We start from the raw sequence: 17,726 nt of genomic DNA on the forward strand, positions 1-17,726 counted from the left end.
TGGGCCACTAAACATAAGCAATGCTCTTCCTGTCTTTGTGTTCTTGTCTACGCTGTTATTCTTGCTTGTACGACATTCTCACCCATCCCAGCCCTTCAAAATCCTACCCATCTCTCAGTTCAAACACCACTTTCCACATGTATATCTCTCTAAGCCCATGTACCTACTGCCGACTCAGAGTGGTATTTCCCTCCTTTGACTTCCTTAACATTCTATTTATCTCTTAAGAAATAGTATGCCTCCTGCTACAGATGTTTATGTACTTCTTTCTAACTTACTAGAGAAAAGACATCATAACCTTTTTTTTCCATCTCCCATGCCATAGAGCCCAACACATAGCAGCTTTTCATGCTATGTATGTTGACTTTTCAAGATCCATAAATACGATTGTGCTAAGGAGGTAATCCGGCCTATGAGGCATATGGCACTTATCGGAGAATCTTAACTAAATTCCTGGTTTAGGACAAAAATATCCAGGTGTGTTTAATTTGTGAAGGTGAAGCAGGTCAATGTTGCAAAATGAGCGAAGGGAAATCATGGAACAGTTTGTCTAGTGTGAACATGCTCAAGTTCTTGCAGTAAGTGAAAATATACAGAACAAAATCCATAGAGAATGAACCAATAGGCTTTACTTGCAGCCAGCAAATACAGCCTTCTCATTTGTGAAAGAGCTATCCCATCCGATATAAGGCTGCCCTAGAAATGAAAGCCATCAAGGTTAAAGAATGAACTAGATTTTTCTTCATTTTCTTTTCATTACTTTACTTTTTACTTTTAGGCCACACCTAGAGCAAGTATAAGAATATTCCAAGACAAACAAAAACTGTTTGGTAAAAGGATTAAAAACATGTGCTACTCATTTATAACTTTGATTTCTTAAAATAACAAAAAATTGAAGCATGCATCTCCTATTTTTAATTTTAAAGAATTCCACTCCATAAAATACTCTAATCCAAAGAATTCTGCATTGCAAAAGAATGGTTCAGCTGTCTTGTTTAAATGCAGCCTTCTCCGATATTTGTTATGAAATTTTCTGACTATTATTGCATGTGATGAGGAAGTTTTAATGAGCAAAGTAGACAGTCTGAAGTATGTAACCTTATATACTACTGAGCAACTTGACACATTTTTCTATTACACTTAATAATAGTTTATTTGGTGAGATTAAGTTTTATATGTTATTAAATCCTACACTTTAAATTTTTTCTATGAGCTTAGTAATCAAATGAACCATTCATAATATTAGAATTTTACACAGACATGGGAAACATTTCAAAGTAAAAATGCCACATGAATAATTCAGAGGTGTTTTGCCTCTAGAAATTGCAAAAACTTATTTATAAGCAAAATAATTCTCTATAATCAGTATTATCATGAAAAATTGCAATTTGACACTAGAATGTTTTGCTTTTAACAACATAATTAATGGTAATTATTAAGTTACCTTTATATTTATTGGATAAAGATCAATCCATGAATATTTATGACGATTCTGCTCCTGCCTCTACTACTAACTAGGTGACATGAACAAGCCCACAATCTCTTAGAGCATCAATTTCATCTTCACTAAATTGAGGGAATTGAGATTCAGAGAATTGGATTAGATTAGTCCTTCCTAAAATCCCAGGACACTTGTTCTTCCAGCAGTTAATAAGCATTCTGCAAATTATAGGCATTCTGCAAATTAGAAATTAATAAGCATTCCACAAAAAGAGCTCAAGTAAATATGCCAAAAAACCTGAGCCAAATAGAGTCCAGCAGATCTTGTTGCTGCAGGAGTACTCAGTGATTTTAGTATGTAAATATTTTAGAAGAGAGGCTGTAGCATTTCTTCAAGTCAACAATAGACAATATTTTCCCCCATTTCAAGCGAGGAGGCTGATTACACTTGATCTGTTCATTTAAAATTATAGAGCTGCTTTGCTCCTCTTGAAAAGCTGTTATGTTAATGGTACGTCTTACAATTGAGAGTCTCTTAAATGATGTAATCATATGTAGAATTTCCCAAAAATTATTTTACCACAAAATTTTTAATAGCCTCTCATAAAACTAGGACTAGAAGCAGATATTGTCTGGTTCTATAAACCATTATAAAGATATTATATTCCCAGTCCTCAAAGAAACAGGAAACTAGGCTAATGAAATGAAAAAAAAAGTAGGGGAGGTAAAGCACTTCTGAAACGAAGATGTAGGGAGCTCCGAAAATCTGTTCCTCTATAAAAGTAATGAGAAACACTAGTAAAAATCACCAAAATCTACTTTTTCAGAACTCTGGAAATTAACCAAAGGTTTGCAGCAATCCATAGAACATTTATTAAAGAAAGCAGTTGAATCTCACTAAGAACAGGGAGCTATGTGTCATTTTCACTTACCCAATATCAATACCTTTCTCACCAGCTCTGTAGTAACCTTGAAAATCATCAACCTCACCATGACAAGAGCTAATAAAAGTAGCCTATGATCCACGAGAGGGGGCAGAACGGGTTTGGAGTTCCTTCAAATGTCCCATATCTAGAGAATTGTCACTAACTGACCTCTACGGAAGCTGCCTGGAAAAATCCTCACGTGAATATTTTTCTTTATTTGACCTGAATTAGAGCTCACTCAGTGAGAAACTTCGTGCCTACAACATTTGTCAAAAACAATCAGGTTTTACAGAGTAGCTGCCTGAGGTAATGATACCACTTGGGGCAAATAAGAGGCTTAGCAAAAAATTAAAAGGAAAATCTGGTGAACAAGATAGCCATAGAAGGCTTTCAAAAGCTCCAATATATTCCTGGGGCTCTAGAAGGCCACACAGATGTGCTGTGCTATGCACCCACCCAGGAAAAACCTAAAGAGGCTCTATCTCTCACCTCTGGTTGACCTAGAGGCTCTGTGTAAGCAGAGTTGGAAACTGCTGGAGTGTTCATGGCTTAATACCTTGCCCAATTGCTAGCTGACTGCTAAGCTATTGAGCAGAGGCTTCAGTGGCTGTACACGACAAATAATATAGACTTTACAGAATTATTTCAACAAAATCACTAAACAAAAAGTAGTCACAGAAATAACAAGAAAAAACAGCAGCAACAACAAATCCTGAGGGTAAGGGTCCAATGTCCAGAGTGGCCTCATTATATCATATTAAATGTCTAGTTTTCAACTAACAAACAAAAGTATAAGTGACATGCTTCATGCCAATAAACATGAAAGTATGGCCCACAAACAGAAAAAAAAGAAGTCGACAGAAACTCTCCCTGAGGAAGTCCAGATGACGGACTTACTAGACAAAGAATACACCAAAGAACTGAAGAAAATCATGTCAAATAAATTGAAGCAAAGTATGAGAATGAAATCTCACCAAATGGAGACTGTCAGTAAAGAAATCCAAATTATAAAGGGAACAAAATAGAAATTCTGGAATTAACATGAAAAATTCATTAGAGGGGCTCAACAACAGATTTGAGCTGACATAAGAAAGGTTCAAAGAACTTAAGATAGGTCAATCGAGATCCAATCTGAGGAACAGAAAAAAAATGAAGAAAAATCAACAGTTCCTCAGAGACCCTGTGGGGCACCATTGAGTGTACCAAAATACGTATAATCAGAGTTGCAAAGGAGACATGAGAGAAAGAAGGTGAGAAAAAATATTTGAGGAAATAATGGCTGAAAACTTCACACATTTGAGGAAAACACTAATCTATATATCCAATAAACTTAAATAGGATAAACTCAAAGATATCCACACCTACACGTCACTTTGTCAAAAGACAAAGACCAAGAAAGAATCTCGCAAGCAGAAAGAAAAAAACCCCAGCACATTATATACAAAGTGTCCTCAATAATATTAGCAGATGACTTCTTACCAGAAACTGTGGAGGCCAGAAGTCATTGGGATGACATAATTCTTGAATGCAGGCTGGAATTATTGACTTATTTCCAAAGAACTATATAGAAAGGTGGGTTAAAAGCAACTTTACAAGGTAGAAACTAGAAAACACTAGTTTGGCCTGGTGATACAGGGACACATTGTGCTAATAGCATATATCCTCCAATATTAATGATGAGAGTGTTTCACCTTCTTGGTCTTTTTCCCCAAAATCCATAACCACAGTGTAATCACGAGAAAACTGTCAGACAAATCCCAATTGAGGGACAGTCTACAGAATTCCTGATCTGTACTCCTTAAAACATTCAATGTCATGAAAAAACAATGAAAGGCTGATAAACAGTCACAGACCAGCAAGGACTGAGGAGACACAATGAGTAAATAAAATCTGATGTTTAGTTAATAATAATGTTGGTTTATTAGTTTTGTAAATTTACCATGGCAATGTGGCATGTTAACAATAAGGGAAACTGTGTGAGGGGAATATGTAAATTCTTGGTATTATCTTTGCAACTTTTCTGGAATTCTACATTTTTCCATACTAAAAAGGATATTGTTTACAGAATAAAACATTAATGTAGGTCTTGTGTCATGATTTTGTAATAGATAAGTAAATACGCATGTTGAAAGTTTAAAATCAGCATTAACACTAAAATATATTGAGAAGGAAAGAACATTGAAATATACACACTATCAAATTACATGATATTACCATCAAAATTAGTACTAAGTGTTCAAGCAAAGTTGCCAACTTTAATCCTTTAATATTAACTTCTGTTAATCAAAATATATTTAATCTTTTGAAGTAGCAATCCAGTGTTACCTTTTCCTACATTCTAAGAATTTTCATTATAATTTAAATTTAGCCTTATTAACATTTAAAACCATTTACAGACTATTTAAAAATGTTAATAAACTAAAACCTATAGTTTTAGTTTCATCTTTATAAATGTTTCTATAAGGTGCAATAAAAGCTTAGTAGATCAGAATTTTTAGGTTAATACAATTACCTAAATATAAATACAGAGTTAAATAGAATCCAGTTTTGTTTTAATTCTTTTTTTTTTTTTTTGCTGGCAAAATTATCAAGTGATTTTTGTGTAATATTTATCTGTTATGTTCTAGAAAAAGTAATATTTTAATTTGTACAATCAATCAACTATTCAACAAACATTCATTGAGCCACTATTATGTGTAAGGTCACACTGTACAGGCTGAAAATATCTGAGTTTCACTTTGATGATTAAAGACTCTCAAAGTTTATGAATATAATTTTATTATATTACTTATAAACTATACTTATACAGCAATTTGCAAAGTACATTCACACTCATCATCCTGTTTGATCTTCACTCAAGTCCCAGGAATTCAGTGCGAATTAAGAAGCACTTTTGCCTCATCTTTGATTTCATACAATATGTTTTTGCAATTAAGGAACTATTTGGGCTTATTTATACCACCACCTTTTGCATATGCTATTTGTCATATTTTTTTTGCTTTTTCCCCCTTTGCTGTTTTCTATTGGAAATTAATCTTTCTAAATTTTAACCAGTAATTATTAAGGGCTGCCAACATGTTTACCAATTTTTTTTGCTCATCTTTGTTTCTTTCGTACTTGACCATTCTCCTGGACTCATTTTTCTTGATGAAATACATCTTGAAGTAGTTCCTTCAGTGAAGTTCTATGAATGATAATCACTTATATATGGTAGTTTATCTGGGCACAGGATTTCCTCCCAGCCTGTAGAAGATATGCAGTCTCAATTGATGACAAGCCTCCTGTAAGTCTAACTTTATTATTTTATATGACCTATATACCTTTTCTCGTATATACATCTATTTTAAGGTTTTTTTCTCTTTGTGATATTCTATATTTACATAACATAGATATTAAAATACATAGTGTTTGCTATGTTCCCCAAATTGAGGATTAAAACTTTGCTTATCTTCCTATTTTCTCTCCTTCTGGAGCTTGTAATATATATTTTATATACACATAGTATATATGTACATATAATATTTTATATACATGTATATCATGTTTCTTGACCTATAGTTCAAATTTTCCGTATCTTTTTTGCTTTCTGTCTCACTTTCTCAGACACATTTTTCATTTCTCTACTTCTTCCTTCGGATTTTTTTAACGTGATATTTAACACAGTGACTGAATTTTTAACTTCCATCATTACTATTTTTTTACTTGTAGAATTCTTTGATCATCTTTTAATATCTGTCTTTTTCCTCACTTACCTGTTTTTTCAGTATGGTTCCTTTCCTTTTTTTATGCCTTTAAATATTTTCAATGTATTTTTAATGTAATCTCTTTCCGATTATCCTATTGCTGTCAATTCTGGTCATGCTAATTCTAATGCTTCCGGCATCTGCTGACTCTCCCCTTGTGTTGCTGTATCTTTTAATGCAGTTTGTATACTTTTTCTGAGAGTTCATTTTCAGGAGCTGATTTTTAAATCTTTGGGAGTTGTAAGGGCCTCAGTTCTTGCTTTTACATATGAAAGGATCCTCTGAATTTTAATGATGCTGGCCAATTTTTATTATAATTTTGGGTCCCTAACAATATGGATTGTTTTAAGTTTGGACCCAACAGCCCAAAGGACGGAACTGAGAACTGGATTTCTGATGAATAACTTTATATTTTCCATCCAAAGCCCAGAACAGATGGCAAACTTCCTTGCTGTTTTCCACAGCTGGAGAGTACAGGTATTTTGTTTCCCTTTGCATATGAGGCAGCTCCTCCAGGCGTCAGGCTTCATACAAAGTCATCATACCAGCTCCCCTGCCTTCTGCAGACCCAGGGCCAAATCACCAACTGTTATGTGCCTTAAGAACTCAGACCCCAGGGCCCAAGACCTAAATCCAAATCTAAAGTCTCAACGAGTCACCAAGCATTAGCTCCCACTTAATCTGGCTGTTATTTATTTGGGGCATCTCTGTTGTTTTCTTTGGTTTGATTTGCTTTTTGTTTATTTGCTTGTTTTTAGCTTGGTTATTCAGATTTTAAAATCCAAAAGATAGCTATAGTGTGCTGGCTGGTTTGAGAGTAGTTGTCTTATGACTTTGCACGTTTGTAGATGTCAAATCTACTAACTAGAACATCTGTCCCTCAATTTTATTCCATATTTATTCCTTCAAATTTCAGCCTTCTTTCTTCTGTATCCTCACATTTTATATCCAAACAACTTACAGATGGGAAAAGCAGCCTAGAGAAACAAGGTCCAAAATCAAACAACACTATAGAGACAATTCTGCAAAGACAACCCTCTGATCCGTTGGATTTTTCATTCCAGTAGTTCTCAATCTTTAGAACAAGCAAAGATCACCTGAGGAGTTTATTAGAAATGCAGAATTCCATGCACCGAGATTCTGAATCAGAGGTGTGAAGTGGAGTTCAGGAACGTGCCTATCAAACAAGTACCCCCAGCAGATTCAAATACCTGTGATTTAAGTTATTTAGCAACTTTGGACCATAATCTAAGAGATTAAAAACAAGCACACTCCTAACATGAGCTTTTTAAACTTGTGATTTATACTTTTATACTAAAAGCAGAGTAAAGAAAAAAATCTACTTAATCAAGGGTTTGCTTATCTTGTTTATAATAGAAGTTTTCAAAGCCTCCCATTTAATTAAGATATTGTTTCCTAAAAGGCACTCTTTTATAAAACTTATTTGAGCTAAACCTTATTTTAAAATGATATAAGAAGAGGGCCAGCCTGGTGCTGCAGCGGTTAAGTGGGCACGTTCCGCTTCTCAGCGGCCTGGGGTCCGGTTCAGATCCCAGGTGCGGACATAGCACCACTAGGCACTCCATGCTGTGGTAGGCGTCCCACATATAAAGTAGAGGAAGATGGGCACGATGTTAGCTCAGGGCCAGGCTTCCTCAGCAAAAAGAGGAGGACTGGCAGTAGTTAGCTCAGAGTTAATCTTCCTCAAAAAAAAAAAAAATAAAAAAATAAAATGATGCAGGAAGAAATATGCACCACTACAAAGATTCAGATGTTATTTGGAAACTTTCCACCATGATAATTTTGTCTCAGGAGAAATTAGAAAATTCCATAAAATTACCTGGGTATAATTTATAGAAAGTTGAGCCAAGAAACAGGTGTTACCATTGGAATGATGAATCTTGTCCTTTTCCTCACTCATAAATTTCTGATATATGAACTCCTAGACTCTAAATCAGATGCTGGGTTCACATAGATTTATATCATTTATTTCCTTTCATTGGAAAAATAAAGAGGCAAATGATCTATATATATCTTGCCAGCTGTTCCACAAACCACACGCATTTAACACAAGTATCAGTGGAGATGCCATTGCCTCAATGGCTCCTTCTTGCACGTGTCCCACCACCTGAAGGTTGGATGCTGCTCTTGAAAAGTATTTGCATCTGTATGCTGTAAGCTTGGCTAGAATGCTGGCTAGCATTCCATTTCCAGATGGCCGCTATTACCACCTAATTATTTTTAAACTCTGATTTTATTTCAAACAATTTACCATTGTCAAGGGTCACCTCCAAGTACAACGTTGCTGAAATCAAATATTTTTGGTTCTAGGTCCATGGTTAAGAGGGTTCAAGAATGTCCTTCTTTAGAGTGACTGATAGACCACATGGCAAAATCCATGGCTAAATTATAAATCCAATATTAAAATTTGAATAAAACTATAATTTCTATGACAATTATTCAGTCACAATTATTATTTATTTTATTTGTTTTAGATTTCCAATAGTCCTGATGAACAAGCTAGAAAGTACCAAAGAAATCTATTTATTCATTCATTCATTTATTAATTCTTCTGACACTTATTGAAGTCTTATTATTACCTCAATAAGATGAAGAAAACGGATTCCTTCTTGCAAAGAATTTGCTGCCTAGTAGAACAAAAGATAATTACAACTTATTATTAAAGTCTTGTGATGGGGCCGGCCCCGGGGCCGAGTGGTTGAGTTCGTGCGCTCCGCTTCAGCGGCCCAGGGTTTCACCAGTTTGAATCCTGGGCGCAGACATGGCACTGCTCATCAGGCCATGCTGAGGTGGCGTCCCACATGCCACAACTAGAAGGACCCACAACTGAAAATACACAACTATGTACCGGGGGGCTTTGGGGAGAAAAAGGAAAAATAAAATCTTTAAAAAAAAAAAGTCTTGTTAAAGTATATGCAGAAAGGCAATATGATTAGATGATAAGGGTTAAAGAAATTTCTGGGGACTTTTGTCTCCTTTGTTTTATTAAGCTGCTTTCCAGACTGAATGTTGGAGACATATGGATTTTAAGGAAAGGAAATAAGTCTGAGTTTGGACTTGATTAAATATGCTATTTTAATCCATTCTTTTCCTGCTTTTAAGTTTTAGTTCACTATAAGTTATGGCACATTCATAGAATTAACACATGGTGATCCTCTAAGGATGTTGTTCACATGATCTTGCCCACTTTGGGCACCAGTGTGTTGAATCTAACAGTCAGAGGACAACTAGTCCAATTATATATATTGTCTTCATATAATATACACATGCACATAGCTTGAAGGGGTTTTTTTAACACAAAATTTATGAAGGCTTCAAAAGAATTTGGTGAAAATTATCAACTCCAAACTCTAGAATGAGAGCTTATAGACATTCAAATGTGTGTGTGTGGGGGGGGGGGGGGATGGCAGTGGTATAAGTATGTTTGTGTTTGTGTTCATAGAAGTTCTGGGTCACTATTAATTCTTTCAGATTCGGGGGATTCCTTTCTTTGTGTCCCATGTTGCTCTTTTCCTCAACCATTTTACTTAGGATCCCTTGCATTAAAGATCTTCCAAAATACTCTCTTTATTTTTGTACTTGCTTAAAGTAAGTACCGTCTGCTTTCTGACTCTTCATCAGCTGTTTTCTATAGAAGGTGTTATTTCCCTCCGATAGAATCTATGAAATGTCACCATGCTATTCATTGTATTTCTGAACGTGCCAGCTGAGTGACAGCTGGGCTCCATGCTTCCTCCTCTCACCTGAGCAGGTCCCTCTCCTGGTTGACCACGTAAGCCTGCAGCTCCAGAAGTGGGATAAGGATATTTGAAAATGCCCTTTAACCCAGAAGAGTAATTTCCTGGATCGCCCTGGATACAGCATCATAATGCTACCTATATAACATATTAGGTCTCTCTGGTGACTACGGCTCAGGGGATTATTAATTAATAACTTCATATCAATTATCACAAGAGCTACATTATCACTTACAATTTTTATTTCTCTCTGCAGGGTACCCCTGGTAAAAAAAATAAACTTTTATATGTTGTTATTTTTTAAACTGATTTTTTTCTATATAATCCAGACATTAACCTCTCATTTAGAGCGCTGAACCCATAAGTCTGACAATGTCAATAAGCCCCTGGAGAGCATCAACTGAGTTATGCCAAATTATAATAATCCATTCTTTGCAGTGATTATAATTCAGCAGCTTAAATCAAGAGCTGTCTATTCTATTTGTCTTAAGTATTATTATCATAGTAATTTGTTTTGTGAACTTAGAAAAGTTTCTATATACATAGTGTATTCATTTAACCAATAATGATAATTTCATACATAATAATGAGCTGATCCTAACATATTTGGAAACTTTTTAATAATCACAAGTTATCACTGACATAATTCTCCAGTACTTACGGAAGATTCACAGTCCAAATGGACATTTTATGTAGTCTTCAGGAAGAATAATTCCTTCTTTTAAGACATTACATTTCTTTTCAGAAAGTTAGCTTAAAGGAATCTGCACCACAATTAAGACATCACTGAATCAGGATTTTTAGGCTTGAAGTACAGCTTATCTTTACAAGCTCTCTCTAAACAAGTCTAAATTTTTTGCAGACGTTGTTTGATGTTATGATAGGGATACGCCTTTATTGTGGATTTCTTTTAGCTAAAGCAATTTGTCAACAAACAGCAGTGACTACTCACGTTTATCTTGTTCTGCTTCCACTCCTTCACTTTCTGTGTCACTTGGCAAGATCCACGGCTGATGAACTACCTGCAACTGCTTTAAAGATTCATCCTGCCAAAGAAAAAATTCATTTTGGATTAAACTCTAGATTGATATCATGAATACCAATATGAGTGAACACTTGGATCTCCGCGAATTACGTGTTCAAAAAACCCTAAGAATTTCCTCACAACATAGAAGAGTTCTAAGTTTAAACTCATTTTGATGTCAGCGACATGCCATAAACTTTGAAATCGTTTTCTTTACATTCACCTTTTAATAAGATTTAATGTCTTAATAAGAAAAGATATCTATCTAGACTACATTCCTTCGTGAATTAATATTTTTATGGAAATCTTGGCACCCATTCTTGGAAATATAATAATGAAATATTCAACGTAAAATTGCACGAAATGTGCCTCTTTGCTGTCAAGGTTTCAAATTCCCTTTAATGAGAATCAAGGTTAGTGGGATTTAGAAAACATTCTCAACTATATCCTTCGGTAGTACTTCACTGCCTCCTTTCTCCTATTACTTCCTTATTTTTGTTAATATATTCCTCATATACTTCCTTGCTGCTCTGTGCCTTCCGTCACTGACCTAAATCAGATGCTCATCATCTCTCATCCCGTCCACAGTAATAGCCATCTACGAAGTTTTCTAGGATCAAGTTTCACACCCTCCCTATCTTCCCCACCAGTTCTCTGACAAAGTCAGATTTTTCAATGTCGTATCATGTATTCATTACCTTGTTCATAATCCTTGAGTGGCCTCCTCATTGTTCCCAGGATAAGATCTAAACTCAAGGTCCTTCATGACCCCTACTTGTCCAGCCTGCTGTCCTACCACTTTCCATGTCCATCCCACCTCAACGGACACTTCCACTCCAGCTATAATTAACTGGTAGCTCCTTAATTTTGTCATTCTGTGTGATCTGTCAAGATGTGTTCACATAATATACCTCCTACCTAGAATGCACTACATTTATTTCTCTGTCTCAAACATTAACACTCCTCCCAAGGCTCAGGTGTCATCTCTATTGCCTTCCCTGATCCTCCAAGACCGAGTTACTCCTCTATTCCTTTATGCACTTATTGCACCAATATAACAATTATTGCACAGTAGTTGCTCTTTCATATCTTCCTGCTTCTAAAATAACGTGGAAAGTCTTTGAGGACTTGGGTAACCTTTTTTGCCTATGCATTTCCAGCATGTATTACAGTGCCTGGCAAAAAATAGATACTCACTCAGTAGGCATTTGTGTAGGAGAAAGTAAGAAAGAAAAAAAAGGAGAGGATAAAGGGTAGTGTAGGGGAGGAAGAAATTTTCCTCTACCCTTCTAGGTTCTTCTGACTGGTCTAAGAATTAAATTGACAGGAGATAGATTAGCAGGAGAAAAATCAAACAAAGTTTAATAACATGTATACATGGGAGAGACCCAGGAAAACTGAGTAACTGGCCAAAATGGCTGAAGACATCACATTAAATAACATCTTCAGCTGAAAACAAGAGGTTATTGTGGGTAGTGGTTTGGACTTCAAAGGGGAAGAAGGCAATTCACATGGTAAACAAACATTTGCCATGCCATGCAGAGACAATGGGACATGGAGAGGACTCTGATCTCTAGGCCCTGCTGAGTCTCCCCAACCACATTTAGCCCATATTCTTTGTAGGTATCTCTGGTTATGGCTCTGTTCTTGTTACAGGCTATTTATCTAAATTCTCTTAGGCAGTTAAGGAGGAGGTAACAAGAGAAACTTTCTGAGTCTTTTGTTTCTTAAAAATAATCAGCCTATCTGGTGGCGCAGCGGTTAAGTTCGCACGTTCCGCTTCTCGGCGGCCCGGGGTTCGCTGGTTCGGATCCCGGGTGCGGACATGGCACTGCTTGGCAGCCATGCTGTGGTAGGCGTCCCACGTATAAACTAGAGGAAGATGGGCACGGATGTTAGCTCAGAGCCAGGCTTCCTCAGCAAAAAGAGGAGGACTGGCAGTAGTTAGCTGAGGGCTAATCTTCCTCCAAAAAAAAAAAAAAACAACAACAACAACAACAAAATAATCAGCCTAAAATAATCCTTACATTAAAGAGACACATTTTAGGGTGGCAATTTTGTTCCCTATCAGTAGAAAGGAAAGAAGAAGAAAGAATGGATCACCTTTGGAATAAAATATAAGTACCAATTTCAAATTTATTGAGTCATGATTTAAGAAAATCTTTTCAAACATATTTTGAAAATTAAAAGCATAAAATCAGCATGACCTGTCAATTCACTGTTTTGACCTCTCAAATTCATTTATCGTCTTCCCCCTCTTTCAGTGATCTTTTCCTCCAGCTTGAGATATTTTACTTTATTTTGTTCAAACAAATACTAACAAGATAAAAATAAAGGCTGATGACCCCTGATTTCTAAGAGCATGACATCATCAAACATTAAATGTCTACTTTGTTTAAAAAAATTCCTGTATGAGAGAAACATACTATCTGCCATTCCTTGATTATGATAGTTACCTCTGGATCTGTTTAGTCTCAATCTAGAGTTTCAAAACAGGCACAATTTTCTACAAGTTTGGGAAGGAGATTAGGGATTCTATAGTTGAAGCACAGGGGATATTTTAGGGAAGTGAAACTGTTCTGTATGATATCATAATGGTAAATACAAGTCATTAAGCATTTGTCAAAACCCATTGACTTTCACACCACAGGGTAAACGTTAATGTATGCAAATGAAAAAAGTCAGTTAGGGGGTTGAGGGATCCTGGGATGGAAGCAAAATGCTAAAAAAGAATCTAAATGCATTACAGGTGTATGAAATAACTTCACTGAAGCAGGTAGGAGAATAAGCTGCTGATCTAAGTAACTGAAACGAGTAAAGTCTCTAAGATCAAAAGCAAAAGGAGCTGCACATAAGGACTGTACCCTAGTTGATAAAGTTGTTTCTTGTGGGCATATGGGTTAACAATTCTGAAACAACTATATATACACTCTGGAATTAAACAGTGAAGCAAATTGATGGCAGACGATGGAACCCAAGTTTCTCACTATTGGAGGGGGCGTTTACAGATAAGCATGGCTAGAATGATCCACCTGTGATGTCATAGAGCTGGAGACATCAGTATGAGCTCATGTTGAGCTTACTATACACACTGATGGGTACATATAGAAGTATTTCTAGATATTTATATATACATGGGTTACTATTCACACATATATCTCCCTGCTCTGGCAGCTGAGAGGACTTAGACACAATGATACCCCAACAACAACGAACACAACTAGCCCCTGATCTTGGCTTCTAACACCATTTTTCAGTGAAAGAACCAGTGCTCTTGGAGAAATGATTGATTTTGGGACTGAGGCAGGATATATAAGATATACAAGATAAGCCTGGAGAATCTTGTAGTGCCAAAAAAGCAAGAAAGTGCTAACACATACACACAGACACACAAAATGATGAGCATATTTCAAAGGGATACAGGAGCCAACTGAAAAATCTCTCAGTGGCCAAAGCTAGAGCAATTCGAGCAACAAAATAAATAAGGTAGAATTAGGTTATTACTCAAAGCATAAATAAATATCTACAGGTCCATTCTGATAAAAATAAATGATTGAATAAATAAATGAATGGGAGAGACTAGACAAACATGCCATGCAGAACGATTTCAATAATTTATGTAGCTACTCCGACCTTGGGAAGTGGAGAATAACTTCCCACTTCTTCAGTGTGGGTTGTGTATCCTGACTTTCTTCCAAAGAGTACAAGATGGACAGGGAAGGCAAGACTACCTAAAGCCAGGTGATTAAGGTCAACATCAATAGCAACAATCTCTATTGATAGCATACACCCTTGATAGGATGAGCTGAAAATGGAGTTTTACCTCTATGATTTTCCTCCTAAAAATACATTATCCCAGTCTAGCCATGAGAAAAATATCATACAAATCTCCACTGAGGGACAATCAGCAAAATATCTGGCCAATACCCTTCAAAACTGTTACAGTCATCAAACACAAGGAAAGTCTGAGAAATGGTCTCGACCAAGAAGAGCCTAAGGAGATACAACCACTAAATATAATGTGGTATCTTAGATGGGGTCTTGGGACAGAAAAAGGACATTAGGGAAAAATAGAGGAAACTTGAATAAAGTATGGACTTAGTTACTAATAATGTATCAATACTGGTTTATTAATTGTGACAAATGTATCATGCTAATATAAAATAATAATAATAGTTGAAACTGGGGGGAGAAGTAAATAGGAACTCTCTACATTATCTTTGTAATAATTCTGTAAATTAAAACTGTTCTAAAATAAAAAGGCTCATTTAAAAAATTCCAACAAAACAAAGTTTCAAAAGTTATCATTTTTAAAATAAAAATACAGTTCCTTTAGCACTAGCCACTCTTGAACACAGTATGCTAATTAGATTAAAACTTAAATTCCTATCACATGAGAGATAGACTTTGCAGTGACAAGTCCTGACCCCAAGGGTCAAGAGTCATAGCTTTTTATCCTGGTTGATCCAGGGCATGCCACTTCCCCTCCTGGGATAGAACAAAGGGGTGAAGACACTGAATTAGATGATCTCTAGTACCTCACAAAGGACATTTCTAGATTCCTTTAGACAGTCAATAGAATGTCAGAGGCACTAAATGGACTATTGTAGGGGAAGTCAGCAAACAATTAAAGTTATTCAATCTTGGAATACACAATTTAGGTATAAATCAGTGTTTATTTTTAGGATTTCATTTGTTTTCTTTTTTCAAATTTCTCAGTTATTAGATTTGGTCTTGCAGGGCTATACTAAAGAAACAGTATAAATGTAAACAGCCTTAGTTTTAAAATTCCATAACCATATAAAGGACAACAGAAGCAAAATTTCAAAAATTGTCATGTAACAGAGAGGGAAATCACATCCCTGCAGTTTCTCAAAAATAGAACATGCAGGCTCTGGTGTTGAAAGAAGAAATATGAGAAATGATCTTGGTGGTTTTTTGTAAGGTAAAATCAAATGGCTAAAGCTCTTCATCTAAAACAGAAAGGTTTAAAGTGATCTTGAAAAAATATTTTTAATTAAAAAAGTATTTGCGTTATTTAGCTTTTTGGCCCCAATACTAAAATTGGTTTTCATAAGCAAAGATATGACAAATAAGTCAATTGTGTTACTTTTTCCCACAATAGCTCAGAATATTAAGCAATACTACTGACTGGGTTTTGATTTTAGTGGCTTTACTCCTGAACAGATAAGCAGCACTCAACTATTCTTTGTTGCAAATTACGGAAAGTACAAACGGAACGTTAGCTTGGTAAAATATGAAGTTTGGGAAGAACTTTAAAATGTTGAGTTGTCGGAATCATAGGGACAGTACAAATATGACTCTTAATAGATCGTTCAAATGTTTTCCTTTTGTTTTCCCTTCAAATCAGCTAGTAATATAACGCACCTGTTTGCTTTATCAATGCTGACAGGCAGGAATATGTATGTTCAAACCTCAGCCCGTCAGACAACTTATAATTCTTTTTGATGGAGTCAAGGAACTGAAATCTTGAACCTTTCTAAAAACAAGAGTTGACATGTTCCCCTTTGCCAACTTATTCAGAAATTTTTCTACAGTCATATTAAATTGTGTCTGAATATAATACAAACTCTTTCCTATTCCCAAGAGCAAGCTCGTTGGGTTGTTTTTAGAAGAAAAGCCATTGATCCTTTTTCTAAAATGCTTTCACCATAAGTATGGAAATATCCAGGGACCAGGAGTGGTGGGAAATAGTGACAAGTATCATATGGAGAGCAGTTGCTAGCCCTATATCAACATATCATTTTATCTGCTAACAGAATAAGGGCTTTATAAACTTCAGCAGTATTGTTATTCCACATGGATAGCTTATTTTTGGATTCTCTAAATGTAATCAGTCACTGATTTATGTCACATGTGGCCTTGGAAGTTCAGTATATTTAGAGAAAAAACTCTCTTTTGGTCAAATTTTCACCATTGAGTACTTTAATTCTGATGCAATTAACTATTTCTCTCCTTTTGGTTATGTATGAAAATAATGGACAAAACTTCAGCTTCCATCTTGCTAGAAGGATTAATCTCTTTCATTTTAAAAGATTCCTGAAGAAAAACAAATTACACTTCACTCCCGATATATTTAATAGAGGGCTTCTACTGACAAAGAATGAAGCCCATACTTCCTTTAAAATGAAATTCTCTCTATATAATTTACATACTTAAATCATTAAAGTTCAAAAATATGTTTCTTTTTGTATTTGTTAATGAAATATCTTGTATTATCGGGCTGTAATCCATAATTTTTTGGTAAATTATACTTCCATAGCCCATTTCTTTTGCGAATTGTAAGAGGGCAATTAAAACTTAAGAAGAGGGAAGTAATAAGCTTGTGAAGCTTTAAGTTTGAATTAATAGGATTTGGGGAAAGAAAAGAGAAGGAACAATAATCAAAAATTAGAAAAATATGGTAGATTGTGAAAAGCATTACAAAATAAATGCAAGCTGCTAAAATAAATTTATCTGACAAATTAGCTACATTTCACTACGCATCGGATTGCACTCCATTTTATTTCCTAATTCATTCCACTTGCTGGCTTTTCTCTCTGAGGAAATCACAGGATAAATTTGTGAAAGACTTTGAAATGGATGAAAGGTTATTGGGTATGGTCAATGAACAAGAAGTCATTTTTCAAGCATGTCCTTCCAGTTATCTTATTCCATGGAGGCTCTGGGTCTTTCATTGACTTTGAGCTATTATACAAATATGTAATTTATAGAAATTGATAGTAGTGCAAGTACTTCTTGTCCATCAATTGCATCCATTTGAATGCAACTGATTTTTACCCTACGGCTATTGATCAACCTTACCAGGTTTTGC

General features: G+C 35.4%; 1 protein-coding gene across 1 annotated transcript in view; it reads right to left on the reverse strand.

The window, feature by feature from the left end:
- Positions 1–17,726, reverse strand: part of C9H8orf34 (chromosome 9 C8orf34 homolog) — a 370,388-nt gene that overhangs the window by 19,415 nt on the left and 333,247 nt on the right. Inside the window, 1 exon segment of the mRNA XM_023648496.2 lies at positions 10,820–10,913. Within this exon segment, the coding sequence (XP_023504264.2) occupies positions 10,820–10,913 (94 nt within the window).

The sequence above is a fragment of the Equus caballus genome, chromosome 9 (assembly GCF_041296265.1).
Source record: "Equus caballus isolate H_3958 breed thoroughbred chromosome 9, TB-T2T, whole genome shotgun sequence".
NCBI classification, from domain to species: Eukaryota; Metazoa; Chordata; class Mammalia; order Perissodactyla; family Equidae; genus Equus; species Equus caballus.